At 36.4% G+C, this 22944-nt stretch overlaps 2 protein-coding genes across 2 annotated transcripts; one reads left to right on the top strand and one right to left on the bottom strand.

Moving 5' to 3' along the window:
• Window positions 1-235: 235 nt before the first annotated feature.
• Window positions 236-808, bottom strand: LOC116004827 (ethylene-responsive transcription factor ERF021-like). Its single transcript, XM_031244998.1, has one exon. The coding sequence runs from the start codon at window positions 806-808 to the stop codon at window positions 236-238; it is 573 nt and encodes a 190-aa protein (XP_031100858.1).
• Window positions 809-19842: 19034 nt separating this feature from the next.
• On the top strand, window positions 19843-22407 carry LOC116003657 (40S ribosomal protein S5-like). The gene is made up of 4 exons (XM_031243560.1): window positions 19843-20047; window positions 20554-20825; window positions 21232-21435; window positions 22109-22407. Exons 1-4 carry the CDS (start codon window positions 19925-19927, stop codon window positions 22161-22163), a joined length of 654 nt encoding a protein of 217 aa, XP_031099420.1. The 5' UTR covers window positions 19843-19924; the 3' UTR covers window positions 22164-22407.
• Window positions 22408-22944: the final 537 nt, after the last annotated feature.

Genomic DNA, 22944 nt, shown 5'->3' with positions numbered 1-22944 from the left:
ATCTATAGCTAAGTTTAGATCATGAATAACTATCAGATTAAACCTGCACTGGAATTACAATGGAATAATTAAGTAAAACAGATATTTTTGTATCATACAATGAAGCATGCATAAGTGTAATACAAATAAGTTGACTCTCTAAAAGCAAATGGTAGTGACAGCTAAACGTCAACTACACGATCTGCAAGTGGCATAGTAAACCCATTTCACTTAACAAAACCTTTCAACTGATAATCTAAAGATCCCAAAGAGAATCATCTATTTCATCTTCATACTCACTAGTAGGAAAAACCATGGATTGATCATCTCCCATAACACGAAACCCCGCCGCCATCTCCGACCACATTTCCGACGAATCCAACGGCGAATCATTAATGGCTTGGATTTCCCTCTCCGACAACCCCACATTCACCGGCGCTGCCGCCGCCGCAACGTTACTAGCACTACTAGAACTTCCCGCCCGGGGCGGCGGCGGCGCGTCCTCCGCCATCGCCCCCTTGAGCAACAGCGCCGCCTCGCGCGCCGCCGCGCGAATGTCGTCGGCGCCGGAGGTCCTCGGCCGGGGGAGGGCCCGGGCCCACTGCGGGAAATTTAGTCGCGCCGACGTGCCCCGTAAATAAAACGCCGCCGTATCATAAGCCACAGCCGCCATTTCAGCTGTCTCGAAACTCCCTAACCAAATCCTCGATTTCTTCCCAGTCTCGCGAATCTCCGACACCCATTTCCCCCACTTCCGCTTCCTCACGCCCCGGTAATGCGACGGGACACCCCCAACAACATTTGTCACATTATAAGTGTTTGGTTCCATATGGTATATAGTTTATAAATTATAACACAAATAAATGCTACTTAGTAGTGCTTATTAAGCAAAATGTGGATTATACATGCACATATATATATAGGGAGAGATCAGGGATGCAGGTGTAGTAGAATCAATCAAAGTCCTAGGAAGAATGATTATAACGTGTTCAGAATCATTAACTATAAGCTTCCTAGTAGTTTCAAAATTATTTAAGGGACAAATAAAAAAAACATAATAATAAATATAAGTGAATTTAAGATTAATGTTTTGGAGACCAGGAAGGAATACACCTTTACCAGTGTTGCGTTACAGTCTTGCAGCAACCATTAGAGAACGAGCACGTCCGTCAATTTTTGTTTTACATTTTCTTTAAAAAACTATTTTTGAAAAGGATAATTAACTTCCACCATTTCAACCCATAACTGTAGGGTTTCTGACAATAACACTTAAAAATCTTGTTTCTTAATTCAGAAAATATACTTACCCCCATACTCCCAGTAAGTATCTTGATAACTGCAAAAAAAAAAAAAAAAAACTAGGATAGTATACTGATGATTCTTGAATTGACATAAATGGAAGAAGTTTTGGCGAAGTATGTACGTGTTCAAAGTTCTATAAGAAACATTTTTTATTAAAAATATTACATGTTTGAGGTAAAACATTCATATACAAATTATTATTCATGCCTTTAACAAAGAAAGAGGAAACCGAGTGAAAGAATACATATGCAGATGGGCCTATATATGAAGCAACTATTCCATTTCATGCTTTTGAGAGAAATAGTTTCAAGTTGCTGGTTGAAGCAGTTCGTTGGCCAATATGGTCTGGGGGCTCAAACACCAAATAGATATGAGATGAGTGAGACGTATTTGTAAAAAGAGGTTGATCGAGTTCGAGAAGGTTTGAAGGTACATGGAGCGGAGTGAAAACTTAATGGATGCTCAATTATGACCGATGCATGGAGAGATAGTAAGAGAAGACGCATTACGAACTAGTGTGTTAATTCAAGGTTGGACACAATTTTTTTATCTTCTAAAGAATGTTCAATTGAGGCACACACAAATCAGTTTATCTTTGAGTATGTGGAGCATGACATTCAACAAGTTGGGGAGGAGAATGTTGTTCAAATTGTCACAGATGATGCCCAAACAACTTAGCAGCAACATGCATGGGAGCTGCTAAGTTGTTTAGTTTTTAATTAAATAAGTGTAGAGAAAATTTAGTATAGAAAAATACATTTTTCATATTAGCGCGTCTTATGTGAGACTATTTCACTGATCATTTTTGTGAGACGGGTCAAATTTATATAGAAATATAATACTTTTAATGTAAAATGTAATACTAATCAAAGATAAATTAATTGTTACTTATAGGTGAAATGTGATACCTTTGATTAAAAAATATGACGTAATACTATTAAATCGATCAAAATGTTATTTATTAGGGTTGATGAGTTACTTTTGAGAAGAAGTGTAATGCTAATAAGTGATAATTTAATTTAATTGACTATTACCTATGAGGGAGAACGTAATACTTTTGAAAAAAAAAGTGTAATATTATTAATGAATAAATTGATTGATTGATTATTGCTTATAATGGAAAAAGTGTAATACTCATTAGGAAACCCCTAACCTCATATGTAAGGGACGAGGTGCTGAACCACCACGCCACCCATGTTAGTTAGGAAACTATACTATTTATGAGAGAAAATGTAATACTTAATAAAAAAAATTATCCCGTTTAAAGTATATGGATTCATGAGACGGTCTTATATGAGATTTTGTCTTTTCATATTACTTTTTTGTTTTTTTTTTTTGGTAGTAAAGTAAATCCTCAACAATTACTCAGAGTATACATTACGAAAAATCAAACTCGTAACCATCCTATAATAAAAATCATTTTCTACTCATTGGGTCACTCCTTCCAGAGTGCTTTTATTAAATCTATGCCGTAGTAGTGTAATACTAATCACTTAGATTGTGATATTATTTTTTCTTATAGATCAATTTATCCATCTACACGAAACAAATAATAATAATAATAAATTACTTCTTAAACCTTATTGATCAGAATATCAAACTAATATCAGTGGTGTTAATAGTAGTGTTTGCTGGTCAAATATTAACTTAGTTATTATCGCTATCAAATATCAAATCCTTTGAAATTTACCAACTTTTCAATAAAGTGCTCTTGTCAGCCTTATGATCAACCTAATATATATATATTACAACATAGTACAAAACATCCCTTTCTTGACTAAATTGTTTTGTATGTTTAACAATGCAAAGCGCGTTATATCCAGTCTTGAATAATCCTTGTTAGGGACAGGAGCCAGAATTTTTTTGTTAGTGGTGGCGAAATATTAAAATAAAAGATATAGTTTAAAAAATGAAAAACTTAAGAAATATAGTCATAAATATTGTTAAATATAGGCGAAGAAAAATAAAAAAAACATCAAAATTTTATAAAATATTCCTAACAAAATATGAAATATAATTAATTTGATAAAATAATTTAAATAGAAAACATATTATAAATTACACATCTCATTATTAATTGAAAACTTTTTCCAATTGGATGAAACATTAAAACAAAAGAGATATTTTAAAAATGAAACAATTAAAGAAATATAATCATAAATATTGTTGGATATAAGTGAAAAATAAAACACATCAAAACTTTATAAAAATATTCATAACAAAATATGAAACATAATTAATTTGATAAAATAATTCAAATAGAAAACATATTATAAATTATGAATCTCATTATTAATAAATAAAAAAAAGTTATATGTATATATATGCTAAAAAAGCTCAGTAGGAGATTCAAACCCTTACCCTTCCCTATGAAAAGACGCAAGTCTACCAACTCAACTGACTAAGCACTTTTTTATATTTATCTGTTTTCATATACTTAAATATTTTTTTTTTGGTGAGAATATACTTAAATATAAAACATGTACTATATGTACATATATATATATATATATATACAAGTGCTATATATAGAGTGGGGGTGGAGTTAGTGGGGCACCTACCCCCACTGTAGCTCCGTCTCTGCTCCTTGTAGCATCACACAAGACAATTTAATCAAGAAAGGGATGTTTTGTACTATGTATGACAGGTGCCATATATAGTAGAGAAATTGTAGGAAATTCTTTATAGAAAGTACACACAATTTGAACAATCTCAAAGGAAATTCAAGTCATGTATCACACACATTCTTTAAAATTGATTCGCTATCTTTCAAGGTTCTAGAAGCATTGTAACGTCAATTTTTCATAATAAATGGATTATAACAGTATAGTTGAACACTCAACATATATTGTTTTGGGCAAATTTAAACAAAGGAACACCTTAGAAATTGAGCAGAGATTATGGGGAGAAGATTTTCTAGAATTAACGAGGGAGTAGAGAGAAAACCAGAATTTTCGAAAGCTGCAAAATTCATTCTACCCAACCACATGTTTTTATAAGAGATTAGGAAGTCCATTAGCAATAACAGCATTTAAAATTGTCTAGACTTCCTATCTTCAAAAAAATTGTCTAGACTTCCCATTATTATTACTCTGTACCGTTTCAATTGCGGCTTAACTATCGCAGTGCACTCGAGTTAGAGGTATAGGTTTTTTCCAACTAGGAATATGCTCTAAGAAATATAATGGTGTAGCAATCGGCCTCTTTACAACATTTGCCTAAAGCTATTAGTCAGATTCCATCGTGGATCTAGATTACTAGATATAACAGTTTGTTTCGAGGATTTCCACGATATGGTTGCACCAGCAAATGTGTACACGTAGCCACTCATGAACTTGAAGTACTTAATATATATCATATATCCACTTAGTGTCGCTATACCCTCCTAGTACAACAGAATATCTTGTATAGTGCAGTTCGAGGTCACGAGTATACGTTAAGTATCTCATAACTCTCACTATTTTCTTCCAATGCATATCACTCGGGTTACTCGTATGTCTACTGTGTTTACTAATTGCAAATGCAATATCCGGCATACTTTCAATAACACCAGCTTCAACAACACTTAATAGACAACGATTTTTAACCGCTGTCTTTGCACGAGACTTACAACAACACCGACTTCAACAACAGAAATTTTACCTCAATGACAATGATTTTTAACCGTTATCTATGAGCAGTTTTTTTTTTTTTTTGTAGTGACTATAATCCTATATATTATAATGTAATATATTATAATATATGGAGTCCCATCTTGACTACTGCTCGTGCGGTCGAGTTCAATTCATCCTAATTGCTTTGCCATCAAACGAGAGACATACAATACGTTTGCTTGACACTATCTATTTTTTTTTTTTGAAAACCAAATGCAACCTCATTAATAACCAAGGACAACCAAATTAGAAATACAGCTCGACGGGATATAATCTCAAACTGTAAAGACAAGGTAAGAACTAGCCGCTCGTGCAAGCACCTGAGCAACATGATTCGTTGACTTCTTGACTTGACACTATCTATAATTACACATCTACTATCATCAAAATATAAAGAATTTTTTTTTTTTTTGGTTGCATAAAATATCTATGAATAACCAATAACAATCCATAATCCCAAAACAAAAATGGTTAATGTGGGCACAAATTAAACCGTGCCCAACATAGAGCAAAGTGGTGTCCGTTGTATGCCATGTGTCTCGTTTGCTTCACTAAGCAAGATGATCCACTAAACCAACAACCTTGTAAGGAAGTGAAAACAACTCACCAATATGTATAATCATTCCATCTTTGAGTAGTCACAATATCTTTGGTTCCTATCAAAGTTAATCCAGTTTAAAAAAATATAGTAGAAACTCAATATCTATTTTGAATGAGAATTTACCGTGTAATACACAGTTATGTACTTATGTATGTTGTGCAATTTTAATTTGAAAAGTATGTATGTTGTGCAATTTTAATTTGAAAAGTGTTTTTTTAGTGATGAGGGAAGGGCGCAATTACTATCCAATGATGTGTACTGGGTAAACATTTTCTTATGACTCTAGTCGGCAAAGATCACAAGAAGGTAAATCGGCTACTCCATCTGGGAGTACGTTGACCTTGTAACCTTGTGGTTACCCAAGTCAACAGTATAGCCACGAACTTGGTTGGGGTTACTCTTACGACCCTAGATAGGACTGTAACGGATAGGCAACCTTTCGAGTAGGCTTCTGACTCCTAACCGTATTCAAATCACGGCAAACTCCAATTTCACACTTCGAGCGTGTGAGGCCGCTTCAAGAAGAACAGTAGCTAAATGAGTAGAATAACAATATATTTCTCTGCTTCCTAATTTTCATATACAATGGACCTATTTATACTAAAGTACTAATACCAATAATATTATCCTACTAAAATTATACTCTCTCTGTCCCATTTTATCTGTCCTACTTACTATTTATTAGTCAAACCAACTATTTCTTCTTTGTTTATTTTCTTTACTATTTTTACTTATTTTTAAATTTAATTTTTTGTGTTTAATAGTACTTTTTGTGTAGTTTCTAAATATATAAATTTTGTATACTAATACTAAATTTAATATTATGAAAAATTGAATTAAAAATAACTTCAGTCAAACCCCAAACCTCATTAACCGAAGCAACACATCAAATGGGATATACATAATATCTCCCTGTTAATCTATAATCAATCACTTTCTAAAAATTGATTCTTTCCATTAATTAAGTTCCCATTATTTCTTTCCTTTTATGCGTATCACTCTCCACCCCTTCAAAAAAACACATTGTCCTCAAGGTGACAAGGTGTAAAGAGGAATAGAATAAACACATCTTTGTTGAAGCGATCTATGCAACTTTGGATGGTGGCTAGTTGGCAAAGCAAATGATTGAAATGGTTCTTGAGCTTGATCGTGACACATAAATGACATTCCCTTTTGACTTGCACCGTCTAAAAATATCTCTTGCTACCCAATGTTGAGTTTCAAGTCTAAGGTAGTAGTCACAAGTCCTGTCTCAAAATAATCCTCAAGAGACTCTAAGTTGTTGAAATCTTGAGTGTTGCTTTCATCATTAGTGGTTGGGAGAAGAACTGTTGCTATTGATGATTCCTTGACTCTGAGATACTTGGTTCTTCTTGAAAAGTTGGATTAGAATGATTAGGAGTGTGACATTCCAAAGGGTCATCTTGGTCTAATTGTCCACACACATCCATTGTAAATTTTTTGGCCATGAAGAGCTTGTTAGGCTGTGAATGCATCCAAGATAGAATCAAACCATACCAAAGCTTGGAAGGTGTAACTCTCATCCAATAGTGTACAGGTCCATTTGTAGAAAAGATCTCATACAATACAATACTTCATGTATAGAAACCAATAAGCATTGAGCAGTATTTTCCATAATAAACATTATGGTTTTATTGGGACTGGGTCCACCATAAACCGGACATAAAGAATACAAATTAGGGGTGCTGAGCCCAATAGAAAAAATCCGAATTCGCGACCCGTAAGAAAAGGGAGCCCACGAAAAAGACTAAGGCCCAAGTGATAGGCCAATGATCAACTATGCTAAAAGCAGGAATCGAACACATATAGATGGGTTGAAAGTAAAAACTATAGACCACTAGGCTATAGTGCTTGTAGTGTTCAGGTTTCTCCTAATGAGGAACCAGACGCCTTATTTATAGTAGTCCCCTCCTTCCCTGAACTGTCCACGTGTACGCCTCACGACCTCACCCCGCCACTTCTTGTAATGTGGTCCACGCCTCCACACCCTACGTCACTGTCACATGGCTCACGCCTCCACACCCTACACCACTATTACACAGTACACTGCACCAATCCCCCGCACCCCCCTTCCCGTCACACCCTGCGATCAGGGGTGCGAGGTGCCAGGCCACGGCGTGGCTGCGTAGTGGGTGAGCTGGCCGAGCGTGGTCGGCGCGCCCATTGAGCGGCCCTCCCTCCAGTTCTTGGACCACCTTGCTCCAACACCCATACTTATCTCACCCTAGCCCAATAAGTCACAACCGATACCCAATATCCCTATTGATGAGCACAAATGATGAGTGTAAAAAGGGTGTAATGTCGTTCCGCTGAGGATTGGTGTTATGGCACGAAATTGTGTGAATTACCAGGCACTAGAGTATATGAATTAATAGAATCCAAGCAACAAAGACTGAATGATGTAAAAGAAAGCAATTGATTAAGGTGTAAACTGTATGAGAAAAGTATGGGCCAGATAGGGGGATTATAACCTTGATGTTCTAACAAACTCAGGATTAGGGAAAGAATAATTAACCAAGGGATATATGGACAATGCACAGAAGAATTCTACTCAGCTACTTTCGTAATCAATAAGAGAATTAGGCTAAGATTGCCCCACTGTCGTGATGCATCAATCATAACCTTAAGCACCTAAGCATTGTAAGCCCCCAAAATTACCTCTACTTTCATAGCAGGAAAATTAGGTTGAAATTGGTAAGGCTCGAGGTCTTCATCCAACTGTCGTTGTAATGAATCCCTCTCCTAGACTAGCAATTAATTCTGGCCACAAACCAATAACTAGTGCAAAGAAATCCTCAAATCAACATAAACCCTAGGTAAAAGATTCAATCAATTTATGCAATTAATCATAAATTGAACATCAAGATTAACAATGGATCCCTAATCCAAACCCATAGGCGAATTACTCACGCATGATTAAAGTAAACAAAGCAAAGCAATAATAAATAACCATAAACATTGTAAGAAATAAAAGGGAAGAGAAACTTAACTGATAAAGAACAAATCCAACTTCAATCCAAGATTCCAAGCTTGAAATTAAATAATCTAATGTATAACTATGCTAGGGAAATATAAAGAGAATAAACTAAAACTAACTAGGGTTCTGAACTCTGTAAGGGAACCTGTTTAATTGTAGAGAATAGGTAGAATATATAGGAGGTAGATGGGCATTGGCCCATTAGGCAGCTTCCAATTCTTTTCCAACTTGTATTCTTCCTTGTAATTCGCTTTTCTTCCAGAACTTGTCCAAAATGTTCCAATATTCTTCCTTTGTTGTTCCTTGTAGATAATTCAGCACTTGGACAATATAACACACAAACAATTCCTAATTTCACTAGGATACAGAAAATAACCTTCAAAACAACTAGAATAAGGGGTGAATAATTGTACAAAATAGCAGATATCAACTCCCCCACACTAAAACTTTTGCTTGTTCTCAAGCAATTACCTAGGATAATCCATCCTCCATGCACTGCAACTGATCACACTACCTTCCTGCTCAACCGAACATACCACCAACCAACTTGTACAACCTAACCTGCTTCAAGAATCATCTCAGAATCACAAGTGAGTTCCACTCTCAGGCCAATAACCGGGCACCCAAAATTAGGTAGATTAGAACCCTGTATGCACATGTACTCAGTTGAGATTATGCAAGACTTGGCTTAAGATGAACTCCCATAAACATGCCCTTCATACTCACATAGATCACTCTAAAACTGCATGCTAAGATCAAATAGGACTTTATTTGGCTTGTAATGGGGCTAAGGGTGAGTGGCTAAACAAAGAAAGGGTATGGAAAAATAAACAAAAGAGAGAGAATTTCACACCTATTCACAACTAAACCTAGAGGAGATATGGAAAATATGAATCAAGAGAGCAAAACATAATTGGAAAGACAAGAGTATTCTAAACTAGTGGGGGTGAAGACAATTATTCGAGCAACCTGACTTGCACTTTTATTCATCCTTCTTTTTCTTTCTTTTCTCTAACAACCATTTTTCTCTTCTTTTTTTTTTTCTTTTCAATTTACAAACATTTTCTTTCCTTCAATTCAAACCAACCAATCAACTCCTTCACCACACCCCCACACTAGAACAAAGATAACAGGAATAACTTTATCAAAAGTAAGCTCAAAAAGATAAATCTCCTCTAAATTAAAGAACAAATGTTACATTCTCTCTAAGGGTGAATGGAAAATATATGGCTTAGGGCTAAGGGTCAAATAATGGGATAAACAAGAAAAACAACATAAAGAACGGGGTTAAGTGCTTTTGCACTTATTAAACAAAAACAAGGCTCAAACGGGACAGCTAGGGAAAAATAAATGTAACACAGGGTAGGTTTAAAGGCTTGGGCTAACAACAATGGCCTAAATCACTTCAAAGCATGCAAATTCTAGACTTCACTATGAGAGCACTGAGACAAGCTATGACAGAACAAATATCACCGGAATCCCACATAAGCCTTCACTAGCAATGCATAACACACAGGGGAACATTTATGTTAAAGGTTAACCCAACTATTAGCAAGAGACTGAATTATCACAAGCTCAACCTTGAATCATCCCTGACAAGCTGAGCTACACAAGTACCACCAAAACAAACCACAAACCAGCAGGAAGTAAAGCGGTCACAGCCACAACACAAGGAAAGCACATTACCTTTAGCTGCAAATTGAGTACAACACAAGGAAAGCACATTACCTTTAGCTGCAAATTGAGTCCTACACAAGGAAAGCACATTACCTTTAGCTGCAAATTGAGTCCTTCAAGCAAACTGCACATTACCTTTAGCTGCAAATTGAGTCCTTCAAGCAAACTTCATCCAAACTTTAGCTGCAAATTGAGTCCTTCAAGCAAACTTCATCCAAATTCATCAGAAATAGTACCCCCCCCCCCCACATTTAAACTGGACATCGTCCCTGATGGACAAACAAGGCCTCACGAACTAGAAAAAACGAACTAGAAAACATAACATTTTTTTTTACTCTTTTCTTCTTCTTTTTTTCGTAAGGACCGCCATCACGGCTTGGGTCACGGCCGGGATGCGGCCCGTGACCCAAAGGCCTCAAAATGCTCGTTAGACACTGGAATTCAGGATCGCCATCACGGCTTGGGTCACGGCCGGGAGGTGGCCCGTGACCCAGAGCCCTCGTTTAAGCTCTCAGCACTGGAATTTCTGGAGGGGCATCACGGGCAGGGTCACGGCCGGGATGGTGGCTGTGACCCAGAGCCCTTAATAGGCCTGTGCGTACTGGAATTATCTGGGCGGGGTCACGGCCCGGGTCACGACCGGGATGTAGCCAATGACCCAGAGCCCTGCTTTGCTCTGTTCTGCTGAAAAACGACACCTCGGCATCACGGCCATTGTCACGGCCGTGAGCCAGGCCGTGATCCAGGCTCCTCTTTGCGCACTTCTGTTCTTGTCGCGCCCAAGATCAGTTTCACCTGCAAGTTAGTCCAAAATACTCCCTAAAACAATTCTAAACTGTTCCAAAGCCTAACCTCTCCAATTCTAACCATTCCCCACTCTCTCAAAGGGAAAATAATGCAAACCTCACACCAAAAACAACCCAAGGAATACCCCGTAAATAAAGAAAATTCCTAACTCTACTTCGAACTAAAAGAAAAAGAAAAATGCAATCAAGTAAAGTGCGAAAAGTAAAGGATAACATGGGGTGCCTCCCATGAAGCGCTAAGTTTACTGTCGTCAGCTCGACTCAACCTCTCAAGATCAACCATCATTGAATTGAACAAAGAACATCCCATCCTTCCTAGCAAATTTTTCTTCAAGATAGTGCCTCAAATGGTGGTCATCAATGAATTCCTTTCTACACAAGTCCCCACCATAAAACTCAAAGACTGTTCCTCCATGAACTCAAAATTCAAGCACACACTTTCACCAAATCCATTCTTATTTTCTCCTTGATTTTCCTTTCTTGGAGCAAGTAGGGAAAACCTTGGGTCTTCTTTATGCACTAAGATGAAGTAAGAATCCTTGGACATGAAAATTGGCCAATGGGGGCCTCCACATTCAAAAACATTGACACCTCCCGGTTCCCAAGTTAGTCTAAAGTTCTCACCCAAGGGAGTGTCATCAAATGAAAGACATACCTCGTTTGTGCCATCAATTTCATCAACTATATCATTCTTGAACACTTCTTCACTTGGATTATCTTTAAGTTGCTCTTTGTCACCATTCCCTTGTAACTCCACACTTTCTTCCCAATTCAAAGTTTCCATTTCAATTCCATCATTCACCTTCTCATTTTCATCAGCTCCATCCTCCATCTCCTCTGAATCACCACCTTCACTTGGCGTGAACAACTCATGTATAACATCTTCATAAGGAATTGAATTTTGAATGGGTTCTTGAGTTGTCAAGCCTGTCCCTTGAGCCTTAAGATCTTCCAATTGAGCTTGTAACAAGTTCATTTGAATGATTAATTTATTCATCATGGACCTCATCTCCTCATCAATAGGTTGGCTTGCTTGTGGAGGTCCTTGATAGAATGGCTCTTGAGGTTCCCATTGATCATTGGCATGTTCTTCCTCACTTTGTCTCATGTGATATCCACCATCCTCAGTGTCATCATCAGGTACAATAGTGACTCCCCAACGCCTAGCTATTGCTAAGGTTTCCTCATCAATATGTTTGCTTGCTTGTGGAGGTTTTTGATAAAATGGCTCTTGAGGCTCCCATTGATCATTGGCATATACTTCCTCACTTTGTCTCATGGATATCCACCATCCTCAGTGTCATCATCAGGTACAATAGTGACTCCCCAACGCCTAGCTATTGCTAAGGTTTCCTCATCAATAGGTCGGTTTGTTTGTGGAGGTCTTTGATAGAATGGCTCTTGATGTTCTTGATGTATAGGTACTTGAACTTGGCCTGAATATCGAAAGTTAGGATCAAAGATGTAGCATCTTTCGGCTTCATGTGATCCTCCACATATGGCACACCAAAGAGGTTGTGGCATGAACATTGGTGGTGCACTTCCTTGAAAAACTTCTTGATTCATATTGGCACCAAACTCTTGAGGGAAAGATTGGTACTCCTGAGGATGTGGTGCTTGTATTGTGGAGTTTAACTTGTAGCAATTTTCCAAAGCATGAGCTTCACCACAATATGAACACCATTTAGAGTATGAAAGGAATGATTGAAGTGGACCACCTTGAAAAGTCTTTATACACATTCTGGCGAAATCGGGCAATGACATTCCTTGCTCTTGACAACCATAGTATCCTCCTTGATCCATCATGGGAATCCCTTTCAATCAACTCAAAAGATATAGACTTGCAGGCACATTAGCTATTTTTTTTTTATTATTATTTTTTATTTTTTTATTTTTATTTTTTGGATTTTTTTTGAATAAACAAAAATAAAACTTGATCTCCTAAAATTCACTAACTCTAATGCTAGTAAGAAATTAATCACACAATCAAAACCAAATAAACCAATCCCCAGCAACGGCGCCAAAATGCGATGAGCACAAATAATGAGTGTAAAAAGGGTGTAATGTCGTTCCGCTGAGGATTGGTGTTATGGCACGAAATTGTGTGAATTACCAGGCACTAGAGTATATGAATTAATAGAATCCAAGCAACAAAGACTGAATGATGTAAAAGAAAGCAATTGATTAAGATGTAAACTGTATGAGAAAAGTATGGGCAAGATAGGGGGATTATAACCTTGATGTTCTAACAAACTCAGGATTAGGGAAAGAATAATTAACCAAGGGATATATGGACAATGCACAGAAGAATTCTACTCAGCTACTTTCGTAATCAATAAGAGAATTAGGCTAAGATTGCCCCACTGTCGTGATGCATCAATCATAACCTTAAGCACCTAAGCATTGTAAGCCCCCAAAATTACCTCTACTTTCATAGCAGGAAAATTAGGTTGAAATTGGTAAGGCTCGAGGTCTTCATCCAACTGTCGTTGTAATGAATCCCTCTCCTAGACTAGCAATTAATTCTGGCCACAAACCAATAACTAATGCAAAGAAATCCTCAAATCAACATAAACCCTAGGTAAAAGATTCAATCCATTTATGCAATTAATCATAAATTGAACATCAAGATTAACAATGGATCCCTAATCCAAACCCATAGGCGAATTACTCACGCATGATTAAAGTAAACAAAGCAAAGCAATAATAAATAACCATAAACATTGTAAGAAATAAAAGGGAAGAGAAACTTAACTGATAAAGAACAAATCCAACTTCAATCCAAGATTCCAAGCTTGAAATTAAATAATCTAATGTATAACTATGCTAGGGAAATATAAAGAGAATAAACTAAAACTAACTAGGGTTCTGAACTCTGTAAGGGAACCTGTTTAATTGTAGAGAATAGGTAGAATATATAGGAGGTAGATGGGCATTGGCCCATTAGGCAGCTTCCAATTCTTTTCCAACTTGTATTCTTCCTTGTAATTCGCTTTTCTTCCAGAACTTGTCCAAAATGTTCCAATATTCTTCCTTTGTTGTTCCTTGTAGATAATTCAGCACTTGGACAATATAACACACAAACAATTCCTAATTTCACTAGGATACAAAAAATAACCTTCAAAACAACTAGAATAAGGGGTGAATAATTGTACAAAATAGCAGATATCACCTATCAACATTAAAAACAATTCACTTTTTTTTTTTTTGCTGTATTTTTTCCAACGATTTTAATTCCTATATAGTTTTTAAACGTGGTTGACAAAAACCAGATTTTAGGTAAACAACTAGAAAATATATTTACATGTTCACGTTGAGTAACTAGATTGAAATAATACTTTAAACCTAACTTGAGAACTAAAATTACATATTTTACAATATTATTTTTATGAGTTCTACTACATGTACTCTTAAATTTTACTGTCTCACTTTTATTCCATGATGTAATAAACAAGGATTGGATATTTTCGTTGATCATGTGGATGTCAATAAAAATGTCTAGATCAAAAATTTGTGTGAGAGAGTAAAAGTAGTTGGGAGCAAGAAATAGGAGTCGATGTAGTACCTGTTTTATCATTATAGACACCAAAAATAATAATAATAATAATAATAATAATAATAATAATAATAAAAAAGATAGCTGGAGTGCATTGGCATAATTAGTAATCTATTTGTTATAATCAATGGTTCGTAAATTACGAGGTTAGATATTTGTTTGTAAACCGACATCATAAGTGTAGCATACACTAATGTATGCCAGGTGTCTAAATATCATTTGATGCCAAGACGTTATGTGTAACCAGTATTATAATGTTTACGTATTTATAAAGTTTGTATTATGAATTACCATTATCATTATGATAATTTTTATACAAATAATAAATTGTGAATGAATATTATTATACACGTACACCACGAGCACAATAGTATAATTATAATACCCGTGAATAAATATTATTAGTGAAATTCAAATTCTAGGTCTAAAAGTCTATTTTATAATCATTAAGTCAAAAAGTTATTAATGCTTAAATATAGAGGATTTTTTTTTTTTACTAAAATACCGGATGTCGTATGCAGCAACAACAACAACAACAACAATAATAATAATAATAATAATACATACGGAGTAATAATAATGAAATCTTTGATTTGTATTTAAAAAATTTTGTATTTATGCTACTAAATATAATATCGTTTGTTTCAGGAGTTAAAAAATTCTACAATATAATACAATTTCAAATAATAAAAATATCGGTTATTGTAAAATAGAAATTTTTAATGGTATTTTGTAAAACATGAAAGTAAAATTTTATTTTATTTATAAAATGTCATCGCCCATTTATTCATAATAATTATTATTTTTAGTATTTGATATGATATATTTATATTCTTTTTTATAAAATTATATGTTGACATTATATATATATCAACACAAAATAATTTAGTTCTTGAGTAGAAACATACATACATACATGTTGCAGACTTTTGGATATGCATATATAATGATTAGTAGACACATTCAATGGGGAGAATTATAAATTAGTTTAGTTTATGATGGCTATTTCGTTAATAGTCGATGGAAAAGAGAAAAAACAGCTGGATTCTACTAGGTCCAAGTTAGTGGCAATGCACAGAAAAATTAGGTAGCAAATTATTCTTATTTTAAATCATCTTATAATTCTGTTTATTTTATATTTTAACATTCTTTCACACATTTTTTTTTAAAATCCTTCTAATTATACTTGATCGATATATTGGATTTGACCAAATGATTTTAGGCCCATAAAACTCAAAGGCTAGACCAAGGATGCCGACTCTGGGTCGGCCCAAGAAGTAGCGTTAGAGTTGGCACATGAGGTCAGGAAAGCGGAAGCCAACCAATAGTCGCTACAAATAGGCCAATCCTTATTTTGTAGGAATATCTTTTGTCTTACTGACATGCTGATAATTATAGTAAACGGTGTATGGAAAGTAGGTTGGGAAATGTGAAACTTCCCCGGGATGTCGTTCTCTAAGGATGATGAATGAGAAATGCGCGACTAATATAAATACAAGTTCGTAAGATCGAGTCGTAGAAAGCTAGGTGTCAAGACTAAACAAGGAGCATTATCAAAGTAACAAGTGAAAGTAAAGCAACAAGTAATTGTAAAGAAGCAATTAAGTAAATGGAGGGGACTAGGACTAGGTGTTTCTTGGTTGGATGCAATAGAATGACCCTAAGTATAGGAAGTAGTGTAATGTATTGATCATGATTCTTGGAAGATGTTTCTATTGTCAAGCTACTCTCGTGGTTTATTTGGCCTATCAAGTGTGTAGTAAAATCATATTCTCATAGCAACCTTACTACTTGAGAGTTTAGACATTTCATCGAACACATAGAGTCCACATCTTCTTCCAAGGTCTACCCCCCGGTGCAAGGTGGGAATTGCAAGTGGAGTAGGCTATAGTGTAGTCCCAACCACTTGGTGGCTACACGCCTCCTAGATCTCTTGTATAATGCGGCTGTCATAATACAATAGTCTACACAAAGTTCACTTCCAACAAGAATCTAGTCCATTCCTAATTGTAATAAAAACATTCTAGCATCCTAACAAGTAAACCTAATCCTAATTAAGAATTACCTTGCTAGACATTGTCACAATTGAATAGCTAAGATGAAGAATCAATGGAAGCATTGGAAATAAAAGTAAATTGCAATTGAATGAAATGAACAAACTTAGCTTCAAGAACAATCTTCAATCTCCAAATTAAAGAAATTCTTCAATCAAGGAGTAGGAATCCACCTAGAAGCCTTAGATCAATGTGTCAAGTTGCTCCAAGAACCCTAGGGAGAATTCTCTCTCTAAAATTTAAAGTACAAGATTGAACGAAGTATAAAAAACTAGATAACTCCTGCAAATTAAAACAGATAAGCTATTTATACCCGCTAATTCCCTCCAGTCACGCTGCTCGTCACGCAGTAGTACTCCACATGTCACGCAGGCCACTACCGTGTGACAGACGGCGTGACACGTAGAACCAGTGCGCAGATGTTCATGTCACGAGCTCTCTTACTACGTGATGTGTTGTGTGGCTAACATATCAAGCTCGCAGAAGTTTGTGCCACGAGGTCTTCTACCGCGTGAGGGGTGGCGTGACGAGCAAAACCAGATTTCTGAAGTTGGTGTAACGCTACTCCTCACGGTGTGACCTTGCCGCATTCTTCCTATTTTTGGCTCCTTTCTTGATTAATTTGCCCTCGCCTTGATATGTTTGCCTAACAAACACCAAAATGCACCAAATTAGCCCTTTTAACTCAATTTATAGCACGCACTTATATCATTCTAATAACAACACTTAAAGCACAAAACTCCTCCAAAATACTCCACAAACATAGTGTATTTGGCGCTTATCACATGCTCACTAAGTCACTATTGTACTTTCAAGAGTAATATTGCCTACTATAGAAAGTCTCTTCGTCTTATTTGCTCTTTTACATTAGGCATTTTCCTTTCATAGTTATCTTAGTCGAAAGAAATTTCCTCCATCATTGGTACTTTCATTAATTCATGTTTTATCCCACAATTTACTCACCAGGAAAATGGCACAATCAAACTCACGTAATTCTTGAACACTAGTGTCTCATTGAATGACAACAACTAATCCTAATGTGAATGCGAGCAACAAACCTTAACGTTGGGACCAGGGTGGGATCTAAGGGAGCAAATAAACCATAACCGAGTTGGAGAGAGCAATCCCCAACAACCCCTTTGTTGACCCTAATAAGTTAGTCAACCAAGACCTCCAAGCCAAGGAGATTGCAATTCAACAAGACATTCTCAATGACATTATGGTAGGAATATGAGACATAGTGTCACCCCTTCTCCAAGACAATGTCGCCCCTTTGCTGACCCTAGGGTAGCTGACCTTGGACCTCCAAGCTAGGGCGCCCACGAATCAACAAGTCATTCTCAATAGTATTATGACAGGAATATGAGACATAGTGTCCCTTTTCCAAGAAAATGCTTCAGTAGGGGCACCCAATGGAGCCATGTCGGTCCAATAGATCCCATTCACCAATGGACCAAGTGCGATGCCAACAAACCAATGTCTGATGGAAGTGAATTAGAATGGGGTTGAGGTGAACTCACCACAAAGGTTAGCTTGCCACGATGTGAATAATGCAAATTGAGGTCATCAGGAACAAGAGGATGACCATTTGGCCCAAACATGGTCTAGCTTAGACTGATTGGGTACTAAAGTGTTTGTACAAGAAAGTTTATGACTAAAGCTAGCAACAAAGGTACCTACCTAGGGAGAGTCCACCACAATGAGGTCGACGAATCATGGGCTCTAAGCTCATGGACGTCAAGAACAATCATCAGGACTCAAGAAATAGGGGGAGACCAATGGGTGGGTTCCAAGCACACCCAGTGAAGAGATGTAGTAGTTGAAGTAGATAATAGATGAGATACAAAGGAAGATGGAAGCACATGAAAAGTTTTTGGAGCCCTGCAACATATATTATACCCCGGTTGTGATGTCAACCCTACTCCCCAAGGAGTTCTGATTCCCAACAATCAAGACTTACATTGGCTCATGCGACCCTCGTGCTCACGTAACGCATTACTGAGTTGCGATGATGGTAACCATAGTAGAGACACTATTCTATGTCAAGGGTTCTTGTTCATCCTCAACGGGTAGGCCCAAGATTGGTTAAGATTGATCCATGATGGTTATATTGTGAGTTTGCGACCTTCTCTGACTCCACCAAGAGCTTTATGTCCTATTTCTCCATCAACATATAGAATAATAAGCATTTTCCCTATCTGATAAATTCATTTTTATTATGTTTTACCCCATGTTTAACCTTTATTTTGTGCTTAAAGTTTAGATCTTATGTTTAAAAGGATCCTCATTTGCTTAATTTGATCAATTAGGTACAAATACTCTTATTTAAGCAAAAAGGATCGGTCTTGCATGTGTTTTGGAAGAAAATTGAATCAACTGGATCATTGGATGACATAAAGAAAGCTAATGAGATGGACATAATACTCTTTAGAGAGCCAGAAAGTCATATTTTCAATATTCTTGATCATATGGGCAAACCAAAGCAAAACTGGGAAAAAAAAGAGTATGGAGTTGCGATTCCCGCTCAACACATGGCCGCTATTTAGTTTAACCTTTATTTTAGTCTCACACAAATATGACCCAACACAGAAATATTTAAAATTGAAAATAATTTCCTGGATTTCCAAAAAGATGGTTAACACTTTAAGGGTGTGTTTGGTAACCAAAAAAATGTTTTCTGAGTTTTTGGTATTTGGCAACGTCCAGAAAATGCGGTTCCGTTGACCAAGGAAAATCAGTTCATTTTTCCGAAAAATGACTTACGAAATTTTTTCCGTAAGTCATTTTCCGAAATGGCCAAAATGACTGTTTCGCATGTTCTCGGCCAAAATAGCCATCTCACCTATTCCGGCGGAAACCAGAGCCAGACCTTTGTTTTTTTTTTCTTTTATAATAAATATTATTAATTTATATATTTTTATATTATTTTATATTTTAAATAAAATAATAAAATATATAATTATACAATTCTACTCATTTTCTAGAAAAATGAACTAAACACACAATTTTTCATAACGCAACCAAACACTGGAAAGGAAAATATTTTTCAAAAAATGACTCATTTTACAGAAAATATTTTTCGAAAGTCATTTTCCTACTTTCCAAACCGACCCTAAATTTCAAAAGTTATGAGAAGCCCACTAAAGATATGGATCATGGGCCTTAAACTGGAGACCTAGTTTCAATTTTAAGTTAGGTATAAAACTGGAGCTTGCGAGGGTTTCTTCTCTTCGTTTTCTGCATATCAGCTGCCGGGAGAGGGAGTGTGCGAGAAAGCAATAGCGACGGTGAAGCAAAGATGGAAGGAGCGGTAGAAGTACACAGTGCGAATCCGGTAGCAGTGCACAGTGTGAATCCGCAAGAAGAGAAGGTTCGCAGTGATATCCTGCTCTTCAACCGTTGGTCTTACGACGATGTTCAGGTTCAATCTCTTTCAATTTTTTAGTAGTTTTTTTTCCTGCTATTTGTTATGCGGATGATAAAGAGAATGGAATTTATGTTCTTCGGTATTTATTTGCTTGTTGTGTTACCTTTGTTTTGTATAGAAAGGGTAACTAATCTATTTGGAATGTCACGTAATTGGAGATTAACGAGGTTTATTAGGTTTAGCAATTAAGATAAGATGCTGAACAATGTAGAATGATTAGGAATTTATCCTTGTTCCGTTGCACTTAGTTGCAGTACAAGTCGAAGTGGTCGTTGTTTTGCACTTGAGTTCATGAGAGAATGGCTGAATGACTGTTTGAGGAATATGCTACATTTACATTTTTTTTTTTTGCATTACTAGTTACTTGCAATTATATGAAATTTATTCTGCTAATTTTTTAATTTGGTTCATGACATGATGCCTTTCTAATTTAATGCTATCAATCTCACCCTAATAAATGCCCCCTTATGTGTTTTGTTGGAATAATGTCTTTGATGTAGGTTAATGACTTGTCTGTGGATGATTATATCACTGCCACCGCAGCCAAGCATCCTACCTACACACCACACACTGCAGGTCGGTACCAAGCCAAAAGGTTCAGGAAGGCCCAGTGCCCTGTTGTGGAGAGGTTGGTCAATTCACTGATGATGCATGGAAGGAACAATGGGAAGAAGCTTATGGCAGTTCGAATTGTTAAGCATGCTATGGAAATCATTCATTTGTTGACAGACCAAAATCCTATTCAAGTGATTGTTGATGCTGTGATCAATAGGTTGTCTTTTCATTCTTTATTTTGCGTGTATATTGTTCAATAATTCCCTTTCTTGTTTTGTCATGATTGCATCTATTCATATTGTTTTTAGGTTCCTCTTGTATGATGTTTACTTAAGTCTGTTTTGATATGTAGCATCACTAGCATGTAATTATAACTGTTTAAGATCTTCATAAGATCACAATTTTTAGACTCGCATAAATGAAGCAAGCATAATGGTTGTGGCTGACAAAGGGAATATGGATGAAATTAGCAGTGTACATTTATTTTTTATTGGGGATAGGATTCGAATACTTCATTGAACCCTAATCTTTGATTTAACCATTTTGTATATTTATTGGTTTTGAGCTACTTTGGTAATTATCTATCCATAACCTTTTGTATGTTCCTTTCTATACTCATGCAGTGGACCAAGAGAAGATGCTACTCGAATTGGTTCTGCTGGTGTTGTGAGACGTCAGGCTGTTGATATATCTCCTCTCCGTCGTGTGAACCAAGCAATTTACCTCATAACAAGTGGTGCTCGCCAAAGTGCTTTCAGGAACATCAAGACCATTGCTGAGTGCCTTGCAGATGAACTCATTAATGCTGCCAAGGGGTCTTCCAACAGGTAATATATGATGTTTTATCAAGTATTTCCGTCTCATTTTATGTGTCTGAATTTATATGTTTAGAAACTACATTAAAAGTACTATTAAACACAAAAGATATAAATTTAAAAATAATTTAAGAATACTAAAGAAAGTAAGCAAGTAAAAAGAGTTGGTTTGACTAATGAATAACAAACAGACAGGTTAAATGGGAGAGAGAGAGAGTAGTTGGTTTGGATATATGTTTTCAATTTGTGGTTGATATGGCAAATTAAATGAATGAACCCCCATATTTTGATGTTGTCATTTGGGAGTGTTAACCTGGTTACGTTGTAGCTGTTGAATTACTATATCTGATCTGTTTTTACCCAGGTGCTAGACCATAAATTTAAAATCAATGCTGTCTTCATATTTTTAATTCATCCAATGTCTTCACATCTTCAAGGCGTTAACCTCTTTGTTTTCAATGCAACGATAGATAAAAAAGTGAATATATTCAAGATTTGACTACAATAGAAACCTACCAAAACACCATTAGCCTCCTATTATCCCCAGAGGCCAGAGCAAAGATGCAGATGGGCATGGTTAATTCACCTTCCCATGAACAAGTGCACATGCAGTTGTATATATAATGTTTGCACTTTATTCAATCTGCATCCACTGATTGATTATCTCTTCCCATTTTACTTGCAGTTACGCAATTAAGAAGAAGGATGAGATTGAGAGAGTTGCCAAGGCCAACCGTTGAAGAGTTGGTCTCATGCATAATCCAGGACTTTATTTGAAATATTTATACTTTTTGTACTTGTGTTAAATGCTTCAGAGTCTAAATTTTGTTTTGCTTGATTTAGTTGGTTATTTTCAGATTTTTTTTTATATAAATCCTTGAAGATGCTCTCTTTATTTATTAAATTAGAATGGACTACTGAACTATATATTATCAAGTGATAGTAGAGATCTCATTTATCATATCTATGGATACATAGTTGATACCTCTTTGTTTTAATTTGTTGTTAATTTCAGATGGTAGCTCATTGCATAGCACAGCTATTTTAATTACACTGCACTTTATGCAGAGCTAGATTCAAATGAATGCGGAGAGCATCGGTTCTACGATTCAAATGAGCAAGTGTTTATATCATTTGAAGATGACAAATCATAAACTTTACAAATTTATCTCTAAATTAATAGTGTATACAATTAAACTCTAATAAGATTAATAATATGAATTTTTAATTTGGAGCTCAACAAAGATCCAATCTAAAGCTTAGAAATGCACAACCGGGGAGAAATGTTAAAGGGGAATATGGGTTTCGCCAGGTTTCATCCACATTTTCCATTCTCCATTTTTTGAATTATGTTTAGGAGTTCTCCGAATACATAACCACCCCCCCCCCCCCCCCCCCCCCCCCCCCCCCCCCCCCCCCCCCCCCCCCCCCCCCCCCCCCCCCCCCCCCCCCCCCCCCCCCCCCCCCCCCCCCCCCCCCCCCCCCCCCCCCCCCCCCCCCCCCCCCCCCCCCCCCCCCCCC

This window comes from Ipomoea triloba, chromosome 14, assembly GCF_003576645.1.
Source record: "Ipomoea triloba cultivar NCNSP0323 chromosome 14, ASM357664v1".
Lineage (NCBI taxonomy): Eukaryota > Viridiplantae > Streptophyta > Magnoliopsida > Solanales > Convolvulaceae > Ipomoea > Ipomoea triloba.
Note: the sequence above shows the minus strand (reverse complement) of the source record. Positions and strands in the feature narration are given on the sequence as shown.

Coding starts and splice junctions, on each gene's coding strand:
- LOC116004827 (XM_031244998.1), bottom strand. CDS start 808: ATGGAACCAAACACTTATAATGTGACAAATGTTGTTGGGGGTGTCCCG.
- LOC116003657 (XM_031243560.1), top strand. CDS start 19,925: ATGGAAGGAGCGGTAGAAGTACACAGTGCGAATCCGGTAGCAGTGCAC. Junction 20,048..20,553: donor GGTCTTACGACGATGTTCAG/GTTCAATCTCTT, acceptor TCTTTGATGTAG/GTTAATGACTTGTCTGTGGA. Junction 20,826..21,231: donor GTTGATGCTGTGATCAATAG/GTTGTCTTTTCA, acceptor ATACTCATGCAG/TGGACCAAGAGAAGATGCTA.